This window comes from Myotis nattereri, assembly GCF_964212035.1.
Source record: "Myotis nattereri genome assembly, chromosome: 16".
Lineage (NCBI taxonomy): Eukaryota > Metazoa > Chordata > Mammalia > Chiroptera > Vespertilionidae > Myotis > Myotis nattereri.
In genome coordinates, this window is record NC_138091.1 from 38,332,095 (window position 1) to 38,356,299 (window position 24,205).

The 24,205-nt window shown below is 40.6% G+C and overlaps 2 protein-coding genes across 4 annotated transcripts in view; one reads left to right on the forward strand and one right to left on the reverse strand.

Annotated features, from left to right (window-relative positions):
- Positions 1-893: 893 nt before the first annotated feature.
- On the reverse strand, positions 894-8,324 carry DDX5 (DEAD-box helicase 5). 3 transcript variants are annotated; one of them, XM_081109067.1, is made up of 14 exons: positions 8,150-8,324; positions 7,328-7,514; positions 5,924-6,089; positions 5,479-5,575; positions 5,261-5,394; positions 5,090-5,155; positions 4,733-4,874; positions 4,489-4,649; positions 4,213-4,385; positions 3,746-3,856; positions 3,441-3,502; positions 3,289-3,348; positions 1,814-2,038; positions 894-1,599 (listed from the first exon to the last, which is right to left on the reverse strand). In XM_081109067.1, the coding sequence occupies exons 2-14, from the start codon at positions 7,369-7,371 to the stop codon at positions 1,196-1,198; spliced, it is 1,845 nt and encodes a 614-aa protein (XP_080965193.1). In that variant the 5' UTR covers positions 7,372-7,514; positions 8,150-8,324; the 3' UTR covers positions 894-1,195. The 3 variants fall into 3 exon arrangements, with proteins under 3 accessions (XP_080965193.1, XP_080965191.1, XP_080965192.1); XM_081109065.1 differs by lacking the exon at positions 8,150-8,324 and adding an exon at positions 7,795-7,938; XM_081109066.1 differs by lacking the exon at positions 8,150-8,324 and having other exon boundaries at positions 7,328-7,592.
- The window catches only part of CEP95 (centrosomal protein 95), a 38,231-nt gene continuing 22,068 nt past the window's right edge, over positions 8,043-24,205 (forward strand). Inside the window, exons 1-6 of the mRNA XM_081109060.1 lie at positions 8,043-8,422; positions 9,856-9,984; positions 11,376-11,483; positions 15,335-15,445; positions 17,195-17,300; positions 18,525-18,640. Of these exons, the coding sequence (XP_080965186.1) occupies positions 8,404-8,422; positions 9,856-9,984; positions 11,376-11,483; positions 15,335-15,445; positions 17,195-17,300; positions 18,525-18,640 (589 nt within the window). The 5' untranslated portion in view covers positions 8,043-8,403. The remainder of the gene's footprint in view (positions 8,423-9,855; positions 9,985-11,375; positions 11,484-15,334; positions 15,446-17,194; positions 17,301-18,524; positions 18,641-24,205) is intronic.

Sequence of the window (24,205 nt, forward strand, 5' to 3'; positions counted from 1 at the left end):
TCTCCTGGCAAAAAGAACATATATACCACTTTCTGGGTAGACAATCAGACCTACTTCTAGTTATTAGTGAAACAAATATTGGTGAGCTGAAGTTAAATCTAGAGCTAGTTCCTGGATCTTTCTAGCAATAAACCCATGTTGACACTAACAAGACTTGTACTATAGTCACTGTGCTTTTGGTTATGTTACTTCCTCTTGGTTAACCATTAATTTTGATAAGGATTTTTTTTGTGTGTTCAAAGATGAATAGACCTTAGTTTGAAGTGCTGTAGAGTTCCCTGGATTATTGGAAAGACATTCAATGACTCCCCAGTGTGACTGCAATTAAGAGTCCCTGGGAGCCTGTGAAGACTAGAATCTGCACTAAGAAAACAAATTAAAACAGCTCCTGCCAACCTTATCTTTAAAGGTGGTCTTAGCTTTGCTCAACATTCTAGTAATTCACAATAGACAAGAGCATGAATATGATCTTCAAAAAAGTTAAGTTTTTGGAGCTATTAAATAAATTTTGCCAAAGGAACAGTCATCTATGTTCCCACACTAACCAGTGTGAAGGTGGGGCAATACAGTTAGTTGATTATTTCCTATCTACTTTAATATCTCATTTCACCATTCAAACAATTAGGCTACTAAATGACTCACCTTATTATGTTGGGAGGTACTGACAGAATGCCATTACACAATTTAGCCTATAATTATAAATTAACCTAAATCTCATTTTAATTCTTGCAATATAAATAGATGACTTCAAAGGCTTTCTGATCTCCCCACTTCCCCAAACTAAATTGATAGTTTTTTATTTAAAAAAACAAAAAACAACACAAAACCAACAGACCACCTAAGCAGTTTTACATGACATTATATATGTAAAATAAAGTACAATTTCCACTTAATTCAGTCTTCAAATATTTTTTATTGGAAGGCCATGCATTGCCTTCATTCATTGTATTTCAAATCACTGTACATTTACTTTGTGAAAACACTGCCTGCATTTTCTAGTACAAAAAAAACCTAAAAATTGTTTCAGGAATGTAGAGAAATATCCAACTTAAATAGCGAAAAAGTGCACCATAATTACTGCTGCACTGCAGTCATTTCTGCATTTCCCATGTTTCTTAAATAACTATCTTGTCTGATAACACACAATATAAAGAGCAATTATGAAAAACAGACATTTACATATACTTCTAAAGTCTTATTGAGAATATCCTGTTGGCATTGGATAACCAATCATAGGTGCAGCTGCAGTAGCAGGATATGCATATGCCTGTTGGTTCATACCATTGTGCATATTTGGAACATTACTTCCATATTGCTGAGTGCTATCATAACCATTCTGGTAAGTCCCTGTTGGATTACCAGTCCTAAAACTGGTCTGTATACCAGCAGACACAAAATTACTTCCAAAGCTCCCATTGGTGTAATTTGCAGCACTGTAAACACCATTCTGGGTCTTTGCCCCAAAATCTCTCTTAAGCAGACTAGAGTAACCCCTGTCATAATTTTCCCTGTCTCTAAAGGTATTAAATCCACCCCTTTTGCCTGCAGAGTATCTGTCCCGACGGTCATCCTTCATGCCTCCTCTACCCCTGGAACGACCTGTTAAGAAAAAATAATTGCAAGCTGATTATTTCTATGGCACAAATAATTTCTAACACAGAAGGAATTAGGTACCTCTCACTATAGATGAGGATCACTTTCTACTTGTGTCATACCCGTTTCACTCACCTGCCAATCCCTTTTAAAAATGGGTTTGTAGACAATTATGAAATACAAAACCACCAACATTTCTTATTGAAGATTATAGTCTTACCTGAACCTCTGTCTTCAACCAACTGAAGCAACTTGGGATTAATTGCTTGATTAGCTTCACGAAGCACAGAGATAAGGTCGCTCACTTGCTTTATATTATTAGGTGTAAAGAAAGTGTATGCTGTGCCTGTTTTGGTACTGCGAGCAGTTCTTCCAATTCGATGAATATAATCCTCTGAGGAGTTAGGGTAGTCATAATTGATGACAAATTTCACATCTTCCACATCTGTAAGGTGTTGCAGTGTGGCAAAATAGCAATGTATGGAGTTTTGCACACCACAACAGCCAGACCAAAAATAAAAAGTTAGACATTTGTATTCCCAAGAAGGTACGGGCTGCAAAAAATAGTTAAAATGGTTATCCGTTCCCTGAAGGAATACCATTGAGGTTGGGCAGGGGGAAAAAAGGAGAAAAAAAAAAAGCACACTTCATCTGTGTGTTATTGCCCACCCAATGATAGCACCTGTCAAAAGGATGTGTATTCCCTAACACATCCCCAAATCAGTAAGTCCCCGTATAGGTCATCAAGTGACATCTGAATGCTTCTGTGCAGTAGGGCCACTTAAAGGTTCACAGCAACCTCTTCATGTGCTCATTTTGAGGACCTTTAAACAAAAATGTACATGGTCCTTTGCATTACACACTCATCAGAAGTTCAAAATTCTGGCCACACTGCTTGTCTTGCCAAGACCTTACAACTGCAGCTGCAAGAAAAACATACCTGTCCCCAAAAAGTTGTTTTTATGCACTGTGTCTCGTCTAGGCAAGCACTTCCAAGAAGCCAGGATTCACTTGAGAATGTCTCTCTCTCTGGCAGGTCTCGACATGACGACTACTGTGTAGGTGAGGGAGGAACTTTCAAAGCATTGTTTTATTTTCCCACTGACTAAGTGTGGGAAGTTGTTCCTGCTCTAGAGGCTCATGTGCCAGTACTCACCAATTTGTAAAAGGCTTTTAGTACCTTTTAAAGCTGCTCTCTCCATTTCAAACTTGAACAAAAATGTCATTGAACATTGAAGTTTGGAAATATTTCTTCGACATTTCAGCAAACTCACTGAAACTCAAAGACTCACAGATCACAGTAAACAGTCTGAAACAATGCAGTACCATGGCAGTCATGCAAAGCATGGGACAGAAGAAATACCACGGCAGTGAACTGTGAGGATAACTTCCATTTTTTTTCCCCCGGAGAGAACAGTTTATGCGGCAGAGGTGGTATGTTCTGCCTTTTGAAGATTACTGGCACACTTTCAGTTTTCACCTCTCTAATCGACTGGAAGCAGCCAGCCGATCACTAGTCCTCCATCCCCCTCGAGTCCTCCGATTGTCATGCCTAGGCCTTGCCACAAAGACTGCACCTTTATATGAAAAAAAAACTTAGAAAAATGCAGAGGTTAAAGAAAGCAATAAACTTTCTTTAAAAATTGTATGGAGATCTTCCAGAAAACTAAGCCATGAATTCGAGTTTGTACTAACCTAGCCCTCTGGAAGCCACATCTGTAGCAATCAGAATAGGAGCTTTTCCATGTTTGAATTCTGCAAAACAAGGTATATATATATATATATATGATCATTAATCTGAGAAAAATCCTAGGTGTGGGGAGGGGACCTTCATTTGAAATCCTTACCATTTAGAACCCAATCACGTTCCTGTTGACTCTTGTCACCATGAATACCCATGGCAGGCCACCTAAATTAGAGAGAAATTATATTAGTGGACTCACATATACAGTAAAACCTGATAGATTTTAGTTTAACACCTAGCCATTTTGGGGGTCACAGATCCCTCCAATTTCACCTGAAATAACGTTATAGTTTTACCTACAAGATGATTCCCATCCACAAAACTCAAATCCATCACTCCTGATCTAAGTTTGTCCTTCCCCTAAACTCAGCTCTAATACATCTGCTCCAATGGAGGAAGCCCACATACCCGTCTCTCCTCATTTTTCTAGTCAGTTCATCACATCTTCTTTTGGTTTCAACAAAGACAATGGTTTTATTCTCCTTCTCACTCATGATCTCTTCCATCAGACGAATAAGTCTTGAAAGAAAAAAAAAAGTGGTCAATTTTAAAAGTCCATGGTGTGACCATGAATTTATGGTCAATGTAAATCGCTACAAATAAAAAGGGAGACACCTGATTAGTAATCACTTATCAAGCAATTATACCCTTTGCCCTTAAATAAACCACAGGACACTTGAGTTCCATGTCCTACAGGAATTCTGTAGTGATTGCCAATTATCTGAATAAAGCAAGCAATGATTTTTAGAAAGACTGACAGGCTAGTTTTAAATTAACATATCCAGGTTACACCCACCTGAAAGTCACTTTAAGATAACCTATAAAACAGGAACTAAATTTACACAGCATTTGTTTTTATGTAAGACATAACTTACTTTTCATCCTTTTCTACATCATGACACACATCCACAATCTGAAGAATGTTGTGGTTTGCACTCAGTTCCAGTGCACCAATGTTTATATGAATATAGTCTTTCAGGAAATCTTCAGCAAGCTGTCTTACTTCTTTTGGCCAAGTTGCACTCCACATTAGGGTTTGCCTGTCAGGCTAAAGAATTTTGAATTAGAAGAACAAACAAACAAAAACCAATCTTGTACTCTAAGAATAAACTTAGAGCTAAGTTTGAAGAAATATATGTTTGGGCACTTACTCTTATCTGATCCACAATCTTTCTTATTTGGGGTTCGAAACCCATATCAAGCATTCTATCTGCTTCATCAAGGACAAGGTAGGTGGTTCTTCTCAGATTTGTTTTTCCACACTCTAAAAAGTCAATCAGTCTTCCAGGTGTTGCAATACAGATTTCCACACCTTCAATGAAACACAGAGACTAAGACATCTAGAACTTTTCATAGCATCAAGTGACAAAAAGAATCTTGTTTTTTGTTACGTGCCTCTCTCCAAATCTCGTATTTGTGGTCCCTTGGGAGCACCACCATAGATGCAAGTAGACTTCAATCGGCATGCTCTACAGTATTCAGCAGCCACTTGCTGCACCTGCTGGGCCAGTTCCCGAGTTGGTGCCAGCACCAAGCACTGAAGAGGAACAAGAAGTAAAAGCAGCTTTTAGCAGAATCCTGGAGCCTACTTTTAAACTAATTGTTATACCAACAGATGACAATATCCAACTAAATCAAGTAAGATAATTAGTATCTGTACATAAAACCACAAATTGTGTCCTTTGTTATATATTCTACAAGATCTCCACACTAAACTTCTGGCCAAAAATTGAAAGAAAAAAATATACTTACAATAGGCCCATCACCTCTCTCTAGGAACGGCTGATGATTGATGTGGACAATGGCAGGCAGCAAATACTATTTAAGGGGTAACAGAGAACAGAAGGTATGTTAAAATACTTCTGGTTTCTTTTGATTCCCAATCCATTCCTTCCAAATATCTCAAAAGTTCTCCAAACTTACAGACAATGTTTTCCCAGATCCAGTCTGTGCTACTCCAACCATATCCAATCCACTTAGGGCAACTGGCCATCCCTGAGCTTGAATAGCAGTGGGTTCAGTAAAGTTCTGTCTTGCAATCACATCCATGATGTTTGCTGCAATTAGTAGCAATTTAGAAAAGTTAGTATTGCCAAGAGAAAGGTTTTTAAAAAGGAAGAAAACTCAAAACTAGCACTTACCAGGGAAGTTTGCTTCATAAAAATTCAGAACTGGCTTTGGGCAGTTGTGTCCTCTAACTGTAATTTCCTTGCTTCTTCTGTATGTCTCTACCTCTTGCTACAAAACAAACAATTTAGTTAAATCTTATGACAGTTCCCCTAACTTAAATATGCAACTAGTAAACCCCTAAGTATATAAATTAGATACTTCAACAGGGCCATTTTAAATCTGGATCCACATATGAAAACCTCATTTGACACACAAAGCACCTATTATGTTATACTCAATCATCCTAAGTAGAAAAAATTCAAAGCCATCTGTTTCCAAAAGTGAGTAACACTTCTTCCCCAACAAATTAGCATGAATTTCCAACAATTTGGTCATTTGGAAGACATTTCTTTACTGATTTTGATTTACTATGTTATTTTTTAGGTAAGCTTGATGAAGCTACATGAAATTACTCACCGCTGTGCGCCTGGCCAAATCAGGGTGTTCTTGGTAAAAATTCTTCTCAAATTTAGGCAGCTCATCAAGATTCCACTTCTTTTTAACTAGTTTCTCCCCAGGGTTTCCAAACTTCTTTCCTGATAGAGGCCCTGCCCTACTTCCTCCAAATCGAGGTGCACCAAACCTGAAATTAAAAACAAAACAAACCAAGAAAACCTAATGCTTTCAAATGTCTACATAGCAATGTGTATACACACCAACCTACCATCCGCTCGGCACACCCTAAAGATCAATAAAAGACTTGTAGTCGTGTGAGAGAGCCCTGTCGTTAGTGATGACCATTCTGCAAACAATTAGCACCCCAGGTTTCATTTCCCCTTGTCTGAAGTACACACTACAGAAGCCAAGTCAATAGCCCAGGATTTCTCAGGTCGGAAACTGGCTGCCCAAAGGCCAAAAGCTTAGATTACACGGATAGACTACAGCTTGTGGCTACCAGTCTTTCCCACGAGCTCGAGAATTAAGTATCTGGGAGACAATACAAGACGGGAAGAGCTTAGCGGTGATATTCTTTACCAGCTGTTTTCAAGCCAAGAAGCCTTGGTTTTCATGAATAACGGGCCAGAACAGTCAAGGACAGCAGAACGTGGACGGCGGGGGTCTCTGGGACACTTGGGGAAGCCAATCGACTAGGGGAATCCCGCGGAAGGGCTCCCGATCCCGGTAGCAAAATTATATAACAAAAAAAAAAAAAGAGAGAGAGAGAGAGAGAGAAGGAGGAGCCGGCGACTACCGGGGGAGGAGTCGCGGCCCGGGCGGAGTCGGCCGGGCGGCGTTCCCGCTGGGGCGGCGCTTCCCCCTTTGTCTCGCATTTCTCTCTGCGCCACATTTTCTCGCCGCTGCCATTTTGAGCTCCTCCGCCGGGCGGGGTAACAAAGGCGCCGCCATGTCCGGCAGCGGCATTTTGTACCCGCGGCCCCGCCACATGGCCGAATCCCGTGGCGCTGGCCCCCGTCCTGCCCCCGCCGCACTCATGGCTTCGGAGGCGGCCCTCTCCGCTCCCACAGAATTCCCGGGGCCCCTAAAACGTCTCTCGAAAGTAGCACCTAGCAGCGGCGACTTCGCCCGCCTCGAAGCGTCGCGTCTCCCTCCCTTTGCAATACGTTCCTCCGAATTCTCTCCACAGCGGCCTCATCGCCGAGGCCCCAAAGGCCCCTCCCAAACTAAAGGCGAAGTCGACGGCCGTTAACAGAAAAATTTTTCAGTCAGCTTTGGGCAAATATCGAAATGGCGCAATCCTTCGACGGATGAGGCCCAAAAATTAGGTTGAAAAATAGGTTCCCGTCGCTGCCCACCCCTCATTACCTCATCGGTCTCCCATCCCCCACCCGCCGGGCCTGACAGATCTGTTCCCACACTCACCCTCGATCCCGGCCGCGGTCCCGGTCACTCGAATAGCCCGACATGGCGTCAATGATTGCGGTTGGCGGGGAACGAAGTGGAGAGAATCGGGTGCGACGAGTCGCTGGAGGCGGCTTCGGCGATAGCGAAGCCTTGCGGGGGCGGCAGCGGCGGAAGGACGGCGATGATAGGAGCCGGAGCTGCTCGCCTACAGGCCGGTGGAAATGAATGAGGTGCCGGCCGCGTCCCGGCAGCCGGTTTTATAGGCTGGACCGCCTCCTCGGCCGCAGAGGATGCTGGGAACCGCTCTATGACCTAATCACCCCGCCCCTGCGCAGAGGCCGCAACGCCCGCCGGCGTTCCGGAATCCGCCATGTTCTCGCCCCTCCCCCCGCAGCCCCTCCCTCAGATTCGCCCGTTTTTTTGCCCCTTCTTGCCTGGGCCCACCCACCACCGCGATGCCTCAGTCGGCACTCTCTTGACTGCACCTTTTTCTCGTCTTTCCACACCTCGAGGACGCCACACCACCCTTTTTCAGGTCCAACCCAGGCGATAAAATGGCCAACGCAAGACAACCCACTCCGCCTCCTCGGAGTTGTTTACGTCTCCAAAGAGCCTTGACGCCCAGAACCAAATGCGACGAGAAGGCGGAGCCCGTATTGTCACGTGGATGCCCCGCCCACCGGGTGAGAGGGCCGCACTATTTCCTCAGTTGGAGTCGGCGGAGGAATACAAAACGAAAAGCTGACCGGAAGTTCCCGCTAATGCAGAGCTAAAGCCGCGCTAATGCCGCGGGGAGACCACCAGGGGCTGTTGGTGACCCGCCCCGTCAAACCCACCCACCTGAGAATCCCTCAGCTCGATCTCGTCCGAGGAGAATAGTATCTAAGGCCCCCAAACCGCCGCCTCGGCGCGCGCGGCGAGAGGAAGTGCTTTGAAGACCAATCAGCAGCGAGAAGTCGTTTTACCGTTCCTCCCTCTCTCACCCCTCCTCTCCTTCCCCTCCTCTCGTTTCTGTGTGGGCGCCGTGCGACCCTTCCCGGACACCGTCCCTCGCGCGCCCAGCTCGGATCCCGGCGGCGACCGGCCTCCGCGACATGGCGGGCTCAGAGGCTGGTGAGTCTCGGTCTGGAGTCCGGGTTTGTGTGGACTAAAGCCTTCCCAGGCCCCGGACGCCCCTGCCCGCTTTCTATGGACACCTCCGGCCAGCTCTACTGGGTCTGGCTCGGGACGATCTCCCGTCGTGGTGGGCGTGTTCTCTGCATAGGGTCTCTCAGCCCAGCTCTCTGTCCGAGGGAAGGCCGGGGAGTGCGATTTGGGGATCGGGGGAGAGGAGACCCGTGGTACACCCGCATCCTGGCTGCAAAAAGCAGGCGGAAAGTTTCTGCCCCGGACTCGTATTTCTCTGCGGAATCTGGCCGCTGTCAAGCACCTCTGCTCTTGATTGTGCGGACAGAGGTCGTGCCTGCGTCTGAGCTTACAAGGAATGGCACGTACAAGACAGATCTGTAGGCGCCCCTGCCAACGTGGATGGTTGTGGGTTTTCTCTTTCGTGCCCTATGGGATTACCGTCTCTGTCTGGCACCGCTCTGGAAAGCGACTTGGTTCGGTTGTCTAGGACGCTTTCATCCTTTTCTCCCGGACAGCGTTCAAACCAGTTGCCATGGTTGGTCCTATGTGAGAAACGGGCACGGGAGGGAGGGAGATAATGTGTGTCTAACACACAGTCACACACATGTCTGGAACATACTGAAGGTAATCGAATACAGAATAAAACAACTTTCCCTTTAATCACCAATCACTTCAGGGAACACATTTCAAGGTTTTTAAACTACCTTGGTCGAGAAACCTTTGAAATAACTTTGCAAATTCCAACAATATGAGTGGGGGGAGAGGGGGGTGCACAGGAAATGTAAACAGTATTGGCAATATGCTAATTCTGAATTTACGGACTTTGGGTGTGTATTTTCCATATTTTATTTAATATAACCAAATATAAGAAAAACTAACAAATGCACTAATATTGGTGTCGTTACTCCAGTACTTAGCCTAAGTTAATCACTACCTATTTGGGCACCAGAGAAATTCTGTCTTGCACAAGATAATTGGATAAAACTATGACTAATGCTATTGGGAATTTGAAACAACATCCATTAATTAGTTTCTAGTAGCCTCAATATCATTAACCCGTCTTGTTTGGGACATAATATTCCTATTTACTTGTAAACATGTTCTAAATAAAAAAAACACACTGAAGTATGGCTTGTAAAATAGGAACTACTGTAAATAACAAGATTTTAGGTTCCAAACAGTGAATATTGGATTTGCATCATATTTTTGACTGCACTGAAATTATAGCAGTCTGGAAGACATTCCAAAGCATTAAAAAATAATGCCTTGGAGGGTCTTTGAAATTCTGTCATAATCAAATTTCTTATACAGAGTTCAATTCCTATTCTTTGACAGTTTTGTGAAGATTAGTGTTTTAAAAATGTATGACTTTTTCTAGTGGTATTTAAAGCTGAACTTTCCCTTATCTTTCCCAACAGAGTGGGTAACAGTTGCCAATAACCTTCTCCTGAAATGTCACATACATCTGAGGATACATGAACTAGAAGATTGTGATGCTAATGTCTTTATTGCTCTTTATCAATCCATTTTGGGAGAAAAGGTACCAGGTAAGGATACTAAAAAGTGGGAGTAATAGCCCTCACTGGTTTGGCTCAGTGGATAGACCATCGGCCTGCTGACTGAAGGGTCCCAGGTTCAATTCCCGTCAAGGGCATGTACCTTGGTTGTGGACACATCCCCAATAGGGGGTGTTCAGGAGGCAGCTGATCGATGTTTCTAACTCTCTATCCCTCTCCTTTCCTCTTTGTAAAAAATCAATAACATATATTTTTTTAAAAAGTGGAAGTAATAATGTTTGTATTTTGAGCCAGAAGTTTCTAGTGCCTTTGGTTAGAGCCTATAGTATTTATAAAACCTTGAGTTTTCTCTTTGTGTACATGTTATTTCTTCTAAATTATTGCATTTATTTCTGTAATGATACCTTATGAGACCAAGCCATAATAACAGCCTTGTTCAGATCTGTTTAATTATGCTAAATGCTCTGTGAAAGTCACACCTTTTCTGTAAATGTACCTTAAGAGATTCTAAAATTGAGTGGAACTTAGATATTTGTCAGGTTCTCTCTTAACCAATATTATGGATAAGAATTGGTATTTGTACTATATCCTTGGACATTCAGTAAGCCTCCTTTCACACCTGTTGTGGGGTTTTTTTCTCTCGTTGAAAGGAGCCTATGATTATTGGTTCAAGTCTCACCCTCATGTATTGCCTCGCTTATTATCATACTAGAGGCCCGATGCATGAAAATTCGTGCAAGAGTAGGCCTTCCTTCCCCCAGCTGCCAGCACTGGCTTCCCTCCAGGACCCGGGCTCTCTCCTCCGGCCGCCGGCAGGCACCTGGGACCCGATCCAGCTTCCCTCCAGCCCAGCTTCGTCAGGAAGGACGCCCAGTCTAATTAGCATATTATCCTTTTATTATTATAGATTATAGCATCTCCTTGAATTTAGGGACCTCTTTATCTTTTTTTAGCATGGTGCTTAACGTAGAGCATCCTATATAATATAAGGCTAATATGCAAATTGTTCCCTTGGGAGTTCAACTGCTCACTATGATGTGCACTGACCACCAGGGGGTGGCGCGGAACGAAGGAAGGCCCAGCCAGCAGCCAGGAGAAGGAAGGCCCCAATTGGCCCTGATTGCCAGCCAGGCCTAGGGACCCTACCCATGCACGAATTTCATGCCCTGGGCCTCTTGTGTTCATATATTTACTAAACTATATTCAATCAATAAATAATCAACCAATAAAGATTCTGTGTGGAATTGACGTATGCTCTATTAACTTTACCTGTACTTTTAAAAACCTGTTTTATTTGGGGCAGAGCTTACTTTTGTGGTAGGTGAGCTTATTTAGAAGCCTAATCAGAGACAGATGAAAATGTGGACCTTCATAGATGCAAAGTCATGTAGCTTTCTCCCTCTCCCCTCTCCTCCCCCCAGACGTCATAACTTGTCCCAGGAGTCAAGAGGATGAAGCTCACAATGTACAAGCAGTAATTGATTCTTTGGCCTTGGATTACCTGCAGGTCAGCTTGTCTCATATAACAGGTTGGTGTATACTTAACCATCAGATAATTTTGCATTCTACTAACATAACTTGTTTAGAACCCTAGACATTGTTTAGCAAAATGAGTAAGCTTATGATATATACCAGACAGCAAGAATGAGCCAAGACAGCTGACTGGGTATAGTTAAGGCAGCCACCCTTGAGAGCTTTTCCAGGACAGTCAGACATTGAGTTTATAATTTATCTGGGTCCATAGTCCTAGCTGGTAGTTTGAAGTGTTATTTTTTAATTTTTTTATTTTAAAGCTTCCAATGCTGCTTGTTTGTAGTAGCTAAGAAACCCTTAGATGTCCATTAATGGCAACAGGTTAAGTAAATTATGGTAGCTCCATAGAGGGAACTACTTTGCAGGTAATTATTATGCTCTCTATGTACAGTGTTCCATGTTAGTGAAATAATCTCCAGTAGAGTGTGAGAAAAATGTGGTGTAGTTACAATGACAATATATAGAGTATGCTGTTATTTGTAAATACAAAGGTAGGGACAACATACGTATATGCAGTTGATTTCATGCAGAAGGACTCTCTAGAAGCATATACAAGAAACCCATGATACTGTTTGCCTCCAATAAGAGGAACTAAAGGGCTCCAGGACAAGGGAGGAATGAAACTTTTCATTGTGTGTTTTTTATATTTTTTAAATTTTGAAGCGTGAATATGTTACCTATTCAAAATAAATGAAATTGTAAGTTGTTCTTGAACCTTTCTCTTAAATAGAGTAAATTATTTCCAGCTAACAAACAGGGTATCTTGGAGACTTGAAACTATATTTAAAGTGCTAAGAGAAGGTTTATATTGTTGATCTATTCTTTGACAGTAGTTAAAGGAGATAAATGGTAATCAGGTTATGTCATTTACATCTCTTAATTTGATATTGACAAGAACAAATTTTTGTAAAAATACTAAAGTTTTTGAATACAGGTGAGTAAATGTGGTAAATTAGTTTGGAAATAATTTATTATATTTTGAGGGATAATCCTGGGGTTTGTTTCCCTGTTCTTTTGCAACTCAGAATTGCTTTATCACTAGAGCAGGGCAATTTCTAGTATTTGTGCTTTTTAAACATACTATATAGCAAAGCTGTGTCGCTTACAGAACTTTTTTTATTGTAGAACTTCCCCTGATAACTCATACCCACCCCATGAAAAGTTGCAGAACTGCTTACCTCCTCCAGTAGACTGCAAAGCAGCTTTTTACTCCTTGGGTTTTGTTTAAATCAGTTTCCATGAATTACTGGATTCTGGCAGGCAGTCGTAGTTGCTGGGTTGGCAGAGTATACTCCCCTTCCTGGAAACTGTGAAGTCCTAAGTATGCCCTTGGGTATACCTGTGTATCTTGTTAAGCCAGAAAAACATAAAGCTGTAAGATTTCTGTTTAGTTGTTTTAAACACACAAAAATCTGTCAAACATTGTTTGACTAGCAGTATTGCAAAACATTAAGTTTCTGGTTTGTTTTGCATCATAACAAAAGTTATAAACAGATAGATTCTCTCAAATATCAAATTTCCACTCTGCTTCTTCATGCTGCTGTGAGCGCATGAGAAGGCCAGGCTTGATCTCCCTCTTGAGTGTCTCAAGAGTTAAGTCTGTCCATACCTGATGTTGACCGGAGTCTATCTTAGGGGACATTTAACACGTCCAAGTTTCCATGCTTTAAGAAACCCGTTTCTTGTCAACATTTCCAATTTAACTTTTATTAAAAATCTATTATGGGCCAGGTGGTGTGCTAGGTACTATTTCAAGATTAACTTCTGGGCATAAAGTGGATGTGGTGGGAGATGAAGCTGGAGAGGTGAGATTAAAAAGGGTTTTACAGTCCTAGCTGGTTTGGCTCAGTGGATAGAGCGCCAGTCTGCGGACTGAAGGGCCCTGGGTTCGATTCCGGTAAAGTGCACATGCCTGGGTTGCAGGTTTGATCTCCAGTAGGGGGCGTGCAGGAGGCAGCCAATCAATGATCCCTCTCTCTGAAAGCAATACACACACACACACACACACACACACTAATAAAAAGGTAATATGCTAATTAAGGCAGACTTCTTCCGGACATCCTTCCCGACAAAGCTGCAGCGGCTGCCCAAGGCTCAGGCAGGCCACGGATAGCGGCTGCCGCTGGGAGGGCCCGAGGCTCAGGCAAGCTGCAGATGGCAGCTGCTGCTGCCAAGGCTGGTCCAAGGCTCAGGCAGGCTGCGGATGGCGGCTGCCACTGCGGGCCCGAGGCTCAGACAACGAGGGCCGGGCCAAGGTTCAGGCAAGCCACGTTAGCTGGCAGTGGCTGTAGCAGAGGCATGATGGGGGCATGGCCTTCCCCTGATCGGCTGGTTGCCTCCCGCAGAGGGAGGCCAGACTGCAGTTTAGGCCCACTCCCCATGGGACAACCCCTGAGGGCTCCCAGACTATGAGAGGGGGCAGGCCAGGCGGAGGACCCCCCACCCCGCCCAGTGCACTGATTTTCGTGCACCAGGCTTCTAATATATATGTGTGTGTGTGTGTGTAGATAGATAGATAGATAGATAGATAGATAGATAGATAGAATGATAGATAGATAGATAGATAGATAGATAGATAGATAGATAGATAGATTGATTGATTTTAAAAAGTGTTTTATATGTTGGGAGCCATTGGCGGTTTGTTGTTTGTTTTTATTGATTTCAGAAAGAGCAACATCAACCCTAACCAGTAATCAAACCTACCACCTTTGGTTTATGTTGTACGGAGATGAGGCTCAAACCAACTGAGCCACACTACCAGGGTCCATTGATAGTTTGTTTTTGTTTTGTTTTTTTGGTAATTCCCACCTGAGGATATTTTTTCCATTGATTTTTAGAGAGTGGAAGGGGTGGGGTAGAGAAAGAGAGAGAGAAGCATTGATGTGAGACAGACACATCAATCAATCGCCTCCAGCAAGCATCCTGACTGGGGCCTGGGATAAATCGGCAACCCAGGTATATACATTTGACCCTGAATTGAACCCTCCGCCCTTCAGTGGTGTGCATGCCAACTCTCTACCACTGAGCCACACCAGCCAGGGCCCATTTACAGTTTTTAATTAAAAAAAAAAGATATGATCTATATACAATGAATAGGAATTAACATATTTGAAAAAATTAGGAAATCTGATTAAAGTATCCCAACACATTTTTTTTATTGTTTTCTTTTTATATTTCTTTATTGCTATTATCTTCCAAAAAAACTGCTATCTGGAAGGATTCCACAATCTGAAACAGTGTTCTGTCATTTTTTTTTTTCACCAGCTAAATAAAGTTCTGCTTAGCTGTTTTATACTTTGGTATAAATGTTATCTGAGCATGTTTTCTTAAGTGCATTTTTTGCTTCTTGATAAAGGAGGGAATATGCCAATGAATTATCAAACACCATATTGAAACCTACCCTCTTTGTTTCTTCAGATATAATCAGGTATCAGGAAATTGATGTTTTTAATACAGTAATCCTTGAGCAACACAGGGGTTAGGAGTGCCAATCCTTGCGCAGTCAAAAATTCAGATGTAACTTAAGTTAGCACTCCACATATGCAGATTCCCAACCACAGATAGAAAATACTGTTTTCAAACTGGGTTTGGTTAAATTCACAGATGCAAAACCCGAGGATACAGCGGGCTGACTGTATATTTATTGGGGGAAAAAAATCTGTGTAAGTGGATCCATGCAGTTCAAATCTGTGTTGTTCAGGGCCAATAGTATTACATTGTTCCTCCAGATTTGGTTTATAACCCTTGTATCTTGAACAATATTTTCATAGTGGTATATCCATTTCAAAATTATGAGGCTTTTGATTTCTTGGTTAAATTTTGTAATAGCTCTGTATTCTGTGTCCAGGAGAAAATATAATGAAAGGAGATAAAGAATCTATTAAGAATCTCCTAGAAATATTTGATGGATTGCTGGAGTATCTTACAGAACACATCAGCGAAGCATCTCACGAGAAAAGTAAGTTTAAGAACAGAAATTTGGTTTAGTTTTATTATGTCCCTTTTTGCCTTTTATATTTGGGCCTCCCCATGTAGTAGTACCTTAGTTGGACAGTGTTTTCTAAAGTCTGATTTGTTACCTTTGCAGGTCTAGGTTTATATGGCAGTATTATCTATAGCTGACCAGATTCCTCAAAACACCAGTTAATGATGGGAAATAAGTCTTTATTAACATTAGTCACATCTGGTGTGCAGAGCAGCTTCTTCGGTACCTGAGCTAGCATTTCACTTACCAATGATTAAAAAGGTATTTGAAGGCAGACCATGGGCTAAGTGCCATTCACTGTATGACTGAAGCTCTCTAAGCCTGTTTTCTCATCTGAAATTCACTTACAGTTGTAAAGAAGGTTAAGTAAATAGATATGCATAAATGGTTTAGCACCAAGCCTAGCTCAGAATAAATGCACAATGATTGTTACGTAATGTTATTAAAATGTTGCTTGGTAAATACAGAGGGGTAGATCTGAATCATAGGACGTTTCACCCACGTACCTCCTGAATCCCTCCCCTGGTGAGTTAATGCCTTTAGTGAAAGTGTATTCCTCATGTATGTTGGGGTAGAAAAAAGGTTGATAGTCCTAAGGAAAATATTATCCAAGACTTGATGTGGTCTCACTCTTAGAGCTTAAGGTAGGCTGACACAGTCATTTTTTTTCTGAAGCCACACCCTAGTCATCTTGCCTCAGACATCCCTTACAGATAGAGAAGTATAATAATAATAATAATAAATAAATCTGCTACCTAACTTAAATAATAGAACATTGCTAATACAACTGTAGACCCACCTTTTTTTGTTGTTGTTAATCCTCACCCAAGGATATTTTTCCATTGATTTTTAGAAAAAGCGCAAGGGAGAAGGAAAGAAAAACATCTGTGTGAGAGAGACACATCGATTAGTTGCCTCCTGCACACACCCCATCCAGGGCCAGGAAACCTGCAACTAAGGTACGTGCCCTGAACCGAAATCAAACCCAGGACCCTTCAGTCCAAGGGCTGACGCTCTATTCACTAAGCCAGACCAGCAGGGGTCGGCAAACTTTTTGACTCGAGGGCCACAATGGGTTCTTAAACTGGACTCAGAAGAAGGAGCTGCGGCCGTGTTTCCCGACGTTGCCATGTTAACACTGCTGCTGGTGAAGGAGCGGAGGGGAGAGCAAGAGAACCCTCCGCTCTTTCGGCTCCGCGGGCCAGATAGAACAGCCGAAGTTTGCCCACGACTGGCTAGACCCTGCTTTAAAACACTACTTGTGCCCTAGCTGATTTGGTTCAGTGGATGGAGTGTCAGCCTTTGGACTGAGGGGTCCCAAGTTCAATTCCGGTCAAAGGCACATGCCCAGGTTGTAGGCTTGATACTCAGTAGCGGGTGTGCAGGATGCATCCTATCATTGATTCTCTCTCATCATTGATGTTTCTTTCTCTCTCTCCTTTTCCCTTCCTCTCTGAAATCAGTGAAAATTAAAAAAAAAAACAACAACACAAAAACCAACAATACTTGTATTGTTTCTTTGTTACCCAGATAATACATTCTCATTATAGGTGATGATTTGGTGCTTTCAAATTCCCCTTTTGCAAGAGCCCAGTTTACCAGGAAGAGTTGAGGGTGCCTTACTGTTCTTACCTTTACCCACTCCTGTATAGAAACAGTAGTATATTAACTTGGGGTTTTGTGTGTGGGGTTTTTGGTATTGTTTTTATCTATTCTAAACAGGTGAAACTGGAGAGGGTTTTAAAGAATCCCATGGAGAAGAACCTTTGGAAGAGTCAGAAAGTATCAAAGAATCCAAATCATCATGGAAAAGAGTTTCTTCTGGGAGGTACCACTCAATGTCTGAATTTAATCATTACAAGTTACACTTTTTCCTTCTCCTAAGAATTAAAATTGTACACAGTATACCAGAAAAAAAAAACAACAAAAAACATACACACACACACACACACAAAGCTAATGTGAAAATTTTACTAACTTTTAAACCTCTCTGAGGGAGTTTTAAGAACCTTGAGCTATATACAGTGCTTAATTCTCAGCATTAACTACCTACTTAATTTTTAATTTTTCCACCACCTTCAAAGTAGCTTACATCCCTTGCAAAAAGAAGAGAAATAAAAAAAAAGAAAGAAATCTACCATTTAGAATAAATAGCTACTTTAACATTTTGTTATACTTCAGTCTTCCTTATTATGTTTTTTTATTTAGTTATATTGTTTATATAATTTTGTTTCCTGCATTTTAAAATTAGCATATCAAGTCTTTTTCCAAGTTATTAAACTCTTTATAATCATGTTTAATCACTGTGATAACATACCATTCTTACGGGTGTATCATAATTTACTAAACCACTTCTCTAAAGTGGAGGTGGCTGTTACTGTGTGTCTTTTCTTTTTAATTTTATATATATATTTTAAAGAATAGTCGATTGATTGGGTGTGGGGGGGAGAGGAAAAAAACATTGATGTGAGAGTGCAACATTGATTGACTGCCCCCCACGCACCAACCAAGGATGGAGCCCGCAACCCAGGCATGTGTTTATATTTTTTAAATGTGATCTGTACCTTTGTTTATTCTTTCTTCCCCTTCCCTCCCAATATCTTTAAGTTGCATTCAGAGTCAAAGAGTATAAATGCTACAAGGCTGTCAAAAGTTGTTAAATTGCTTTCCCAAAAGGTCATGACTGATTATACACCCACTAGCAGGATGAAAGTGCTGGGTTACTGAACCCTCGTGTACCAATATCACTGACCAATATTAGAGTTTAAAATTTGTGCTACTTTCATAGAGAAAATAATTATTACAGGCTTGATTGTACTTCTGCTAACTAGATGTTGAACATTATAATATTACTTTCTTTTAAATATCTGATTCTCAGATAAATATCAAGAAGTGATAAGTGATAGAAGGGAGTGTCTTTCTCTTTCTGTATATAGCAATAAGCAATCTGAATACTCACAGGCAAGGCTGCTTGAAGCAGCTCTTGGGGTTCTCATGGGAGGGGCCCTCTATGGTCAGGCTGGGCCCTGAGTAATTAAGGGAACTCTTTCAGGTGTTCCTGGTCATCTGAGGCTTTGGACCCTTCTTGGGATGGAGATGAAGTAGAATCAACTGGTGAAATAATTAGACTTGGAGACACAGCACACACCTTTTCTCTAAGAAGTAATGGTGAGTAGTTAAACTTTAAATATAAGTTATTGTTATTCAGCATACAACTGTTAAAATGTAAATAATTATATTTAGAAGTGTTTAAAGTTGAGAATATAGAGAGCCCTAACTGGACTTAAGAATTGAAATCCCTGAATACCACGATTACCCACTAAATATGAACAGTTCTCTGAAATTAATGAAGTGGGAATCATAGGCACATGGGCAAATAAGGTGAATGCAAGTTTGTCCTGTAATATGTGGGACTTGATGCCATGGGAATGGAATTATAGATGCAGCTTAACAATCTAGTCACACTCAGGATACCCCTTAAGTATAGTTTCCTGAACTGGGTGACTCTTTTTTTTCATGGTTTCAACCAACAGGACTGTACATCCAGTGGCAGTTTTTCTCTCAGGCTTCAGGCCACACATATCCTACAATCTACTGCTTATATACAATAAACCTGAATATCTTTCAAGCCCATTTTGAGCCTTTCTCCTTACTCTCCTCCAACCATCCCAATTCCCTGTGCTGTCCACTTGATTGCCATGCTCTTCTCTGACATTATATTGTTTCTCCTGCAGAGATGCTCTTCCTTTCTATTCCTGGAAAACTCACCATACAAAATTGAGTCTCTCCCTGACCTGCCTCAGGCTCTGAGGCTTTTTAACCCTCAGTATAGCTCCCACCTTATTTTGGTAACACCATTTTATAATTTTTTTAAATGTGTTTTTATTCATTTTAGAGAGAGAGAGAGGGAGAGAGGGAGAGAGGGAGAGAGAGAGAGAGAGAGAAACACAAATTATTAGAGAGAATCATTAATTGTCTGCCTCCTGCATGCTCCCTACTGGGGATCAAGCCCACAACCGGGCAAGTGCCCTGATCAGGAATCAAACCATGACCTCCAGGTTCATAAGTTGATGCTCAACCACTAAGCAACACAGGCCAGGCTTGGTGGTAACACCATTTTCACTTTGCATATTAACTTTGAGTTTTTCTATTATATTAACTGTAAGTTCCAAGAACAGTAGCCATATCACATTCACTCAGTAAAGAAGGACATTTCATAATGATAAAGGGATAAATCCAACAAGGGGATATAATCCTTGTAAACATTTACATACCCAACATAGGAGCATCTAAATATATAAAGCAAATATTGACAGACATAAAAGGAGACATAGGCAGTAATACAGTTATAGTATAAGAAACTTTAACATCACGTTAACATCAATGAGTAGATCATCTAAACAGAAAATTAACAAGGAAACTGGCCTTAAAGTACACATTAAAACAGATAGATTTAAATGATATTTTTAGAACATTTCAGTCAAAACCAGCAGAATATATATTCTTTTAAAATGCATATGGAACATTTCCCAGGATAGACCGCATGTTAAGCCACAAAACAAATCTCAATTTAAGAAAATTCAAATCCTATCAGCCATCTTCTCCAATCATGATGGTATGAAACTAGAAATCAACTACAAGAAGAAAACTGAAAAACAAATGGATGAAGGCAAAATAGCATGCTACTAAATGAATGGGTTAACAATAAGATTGAGGAAAACATCAAAAGATACCTTACGACATGAAAACGTGACCCAAAAATCTATGGGATGCAGCCAAAGCAGTTCCGAGAGGGAAATTCATAGTAATACAGGGCTACCTCAACAAACAAGAAAAATCTCAAATAAACAATCTTAATTCCTTACACCTAAAGAAACTAGAAAAAGGAGAGCAAACAAAACCAAAGTGAGTAGGAGGAAGGAAATAATAAAGATCATAGTGCAAATAAAATAGAGTCTAAAAAAACAGTACAAACAATCAGTGAAACCAAGAGCTGATTGTTTGAAAAGATAAAAACAATAAACCTTTAAGCAAACTCATCAAGAAAAGGAGAGAACCCAAATAAATAAAATCTGAAATGCAAGAGAAGTGATACCTGGCAGCACAGAAATACAAAGGATTATAAGAAAATACTAGAATAATTAGTTATATGCCAACAAATTGGACAACTGGGAGAAATGGGTAAATTTTTAGAGACATTCCACTTTTTAAGACTAAAATGAGAAGAAACAGAAAATCTGAACAGACTAATTACCAATAAAATCAAATCAGTAATCAAAAACTCCCAACAAACAAAAGTTCTGAACCAGATGGTATCACAGGTGAATTTACCAAACATTCAAACTATTAACCATTATCCTTCACAAACTATTCCAAAAAATTGAAAAGGAGTTTTTGGAATAAAAAAAAAAAGGCTCTCAAGCTCATTTTACAAGACCACTATTACTCTAATTCCAAAACTAGATAAAGACATTATAAAATATGTATGTATATAGATATCACAGTATTACTGTGAACATAATGCAAAAATCCCTAACAAAATATCAGCAAAATGAATTCATCATTATGTTAATAAGATACACCATGATCAAATGGGATTTTTTCCTGTGATACCATAAATCTATTAAAGTGATATGCCATGTAAACAAAGGATAAAAATCATGATCAAATCAATAGATTCAGATTAAGCATTTGACAACATAAAGCATTTGTGTTAAAAACTCAGCAAAGTGAGAATAGAGAGAACATACCTCAACATTATAAGAGCCATGACAGAGTCACAGCTAACATCATACTCAATGGTGAAAAGTTAACAGCATTTTCCTTTGTTTTGGAAATCCTAGCCATAGCAGTCAGACAAGAAAAAGGAATAAAAGGCATCGAAATAGGACAGGAGAAGTAAAACTCATGATCTGTAGATGATAGGATACTATATCTAGAGAACCCTAAATATTTAAACAAAACACCTATTAGATTTGATAAATGAATTCAATAAAGTAGCATGTTACAAAATTAATAATCAGAAATAAGTTGCATTTTTTTAAATCCTTGCCAAGGATATATTTATTGATCTTTTTAGAGAGAGTAGAAGAGCGAGAGAAAGAAAAACATCAATGTGAAAGAGAAACATGGGTAAGTTGCCTCCTATACACATCCAAACTGGGGGTCAAACCCACAACCCTTTCATGTATGGGAGGATCCCCAACCAACTGAGCCACCCAGCCAGGGGATTAGTTGCATTTTTATTTACTAATAACGAACTACCAGAGAGAGAAAACAATCCCATTTATAATTGCATAAAATAAAATGAGAACCCTAGGAATAAATTCAACCAAGGTAAAAGACCTGTACTTAGAAAATTATAAGATTTCGCTTGTTATCTGTTAAAGGAGATACAAATAAATGAAGGATATACTATGCTCATGGATAGGAAGAATTAAGATTGTTTAAATGTCCACACTACCCAAAGCAATCTATAGATTCACTACAATCCCTATCAAAATACCAATGGCATTTTTCACAGAACTAGAACAAATAATCCTAAAATTTATAAGGAACCACTAAAGACCTCAAAATAACCACAGCAACCTTTTTTTTTTTTAAATATATTTTATTGATTCTCTACAGAGAGGAGGGGAGAGGGATAGAGAGCTAGAAACATCGATGAGAAAGAAACATCGATCAGCTGCCTCTTGCACCCCCCCCCCCCCCGGGGATGCGCCTGCAACCAAGGCACATGCCCCTGACCGGAATCGAACCTGGGACCCTTAAGTTCACAGGCCGATGCTCTATCTGCTGAGCCAAACTGGTTAGGGCACCACAGCAATCTTGAAAAAGAAAAGTTGGAGGTATCATATCATGCTCCCTGATAACAAACTATACTACAAGGCCATAGTAAAACAATATAGTACTCACATAAAAACAGACACATAGATCAATGGAAAAATAAAGAGCCCAGAAATAAACCCGCACCTATATCATCAATTAATCTATGAAAAAGGAGGCAAGAATATACAATGACAGTGTCTTCAATGAATGGCATTGGGAAAACTGGACAAGCAAAAACAAACTAGACCACTTACTTACACCATATACCAGAATATAAACTCAAAATGAATTAAAGACTTAAATCTAAGACCTGAAACTAAAACTCCTAGAAGTAAACAAGCAGTAACTGATAATGCTCTTAGTAATATTTTTTTGTATACCTCTCCTTAAACAAGGGAAATAAAAGAAAAAAAAGTGAGACTACATCAAACTAAATTTTTGAACAGTAAAGGAAACCACCTACAAAACGAAAAGATAACCTACTGAATATGAGAATATATTCACCAATGGCAGATCCAATAAGAATTAATATTCAAAATATACAGCCTTCGCCAGTTTGACTCAGTGGATAGAGTGTCGGGTTGCCAACTGAAGGGTCCGGTTTCAATTCCAGTCAAGGACATGTACATTGGTTGCAGGCTCCTCCCTGGCCCGGGCCCTGGTCAGGGCTCATGCAGAAGGCAACCAATCAATGTGTGTCTCTCAAATTGGATGCTTCTCTTTGTCTTTCCCTATCTCTTCCACTCTCCCTAAAAATCAATGGAAGTATATCCTCAGATGAGAATTAACAAAAAAAATTCAAAATATACAAAGAACTACTACAACGTAACAACAAAATTCCAATTAAAAAATGCACAGCTGCCCCAGTTGGTTTGGTTCAGTGTGGATAGAGCATCAGCCTGTGAACTAAAGGGTCCCAGGTTTGATTCTGGTCAAGGGCACATGCCCAGGTGCAGGCTCGATCCCAAGTGTGGGCGTGCAGGAAGCAGCTGATCAATGATTCTCATCATTGGTGTTTCTATCTCTCTCTCCCTTTCTCTCTGAAATTAATTTAAAAAATATTTTTTTAAAAAATGCACAGCTCTAGCCAGTTTGGCTCAGTGAGTAGATCGTCACCCTGCAGACTGAAGGGTCCTGGGTTCATTTCTGGTCAAGGGCACATGCCCAGGTGGTGGGGCTCGATCCCCAGTGAGGGGCATGCAAGAGGCAGCCAATCAATGATTCTCATCATTGATGTTTCTCCCTCTCTGAAATCAATAAAAAATATATATATTTTTTAAATGCACAGAGACCCTGGCCGGGTAGCTCAGTAACTTGGAACCAAGGTTTTGGCTTCAATCCCAGTCAGGGCACATACATGGATCAGCCAATGAATGCATAAATAAGTGGAACAAATAAGGGGGGAAAGGAGATAACTACAATAGTGTCAACATTAAAAATTTAAATAATTTTAAAAATAAAAATTGAAAAAGGGATTAAAAAGTCAGGAGAGGAGAAGTCATGAATCCACTTCATTTATGCAAAGTTTGTGTATGGAAGATTTATAAAGGAGCAAAGTGGATAATTTGCTTGATCTATAAATCTTTGATAATGGTATCAGCCAAGACTCGTAGCTCAGAGCTATACCTACACAACAGTCAGCATTTCTACAACTCTGGCATATATTTTTATAAAGCAAACTAATGAAACATTGTGTAAAACTTACCTTTCAAGTTGTATACATGATTCTGGGCTACAGAACTACTTCTTGCTATCTGATAGTCATTAAAAGTAATCGTTATTTTGAGCAATCACACCAACATGGTTCTATGATGATTATGTCATTCCTGAGATTTTTTTTATCTTCTGGGTACAAAATGCTTGTTTCAGTATGACATTCACAATTTTAAAAATGTACCTTTAATA

Coding starts and splice junctions, on each gene's coding strand:
- DDX5 (XM_081109067.1), bottom strand. CDS start 7,371: ATGTCGGGCTATTCGAGTGACCGGGACCGCGGCCGGGATCGAGG. Junction 5,156..5,260: donor GATCTGGGAAAACATTGTCT/GTAAGTTTGGAG, acceptor CCCCTTAAATAG/TATTTGCTGCCTGCCATTGT. Junction 3,349..3,440: donor ACGTGATTGGGTTCTAAATG/GTAAGGATTTCA, acceptor CTTGTTTTGCAG/AATTCAAACATGGAAAAGCT.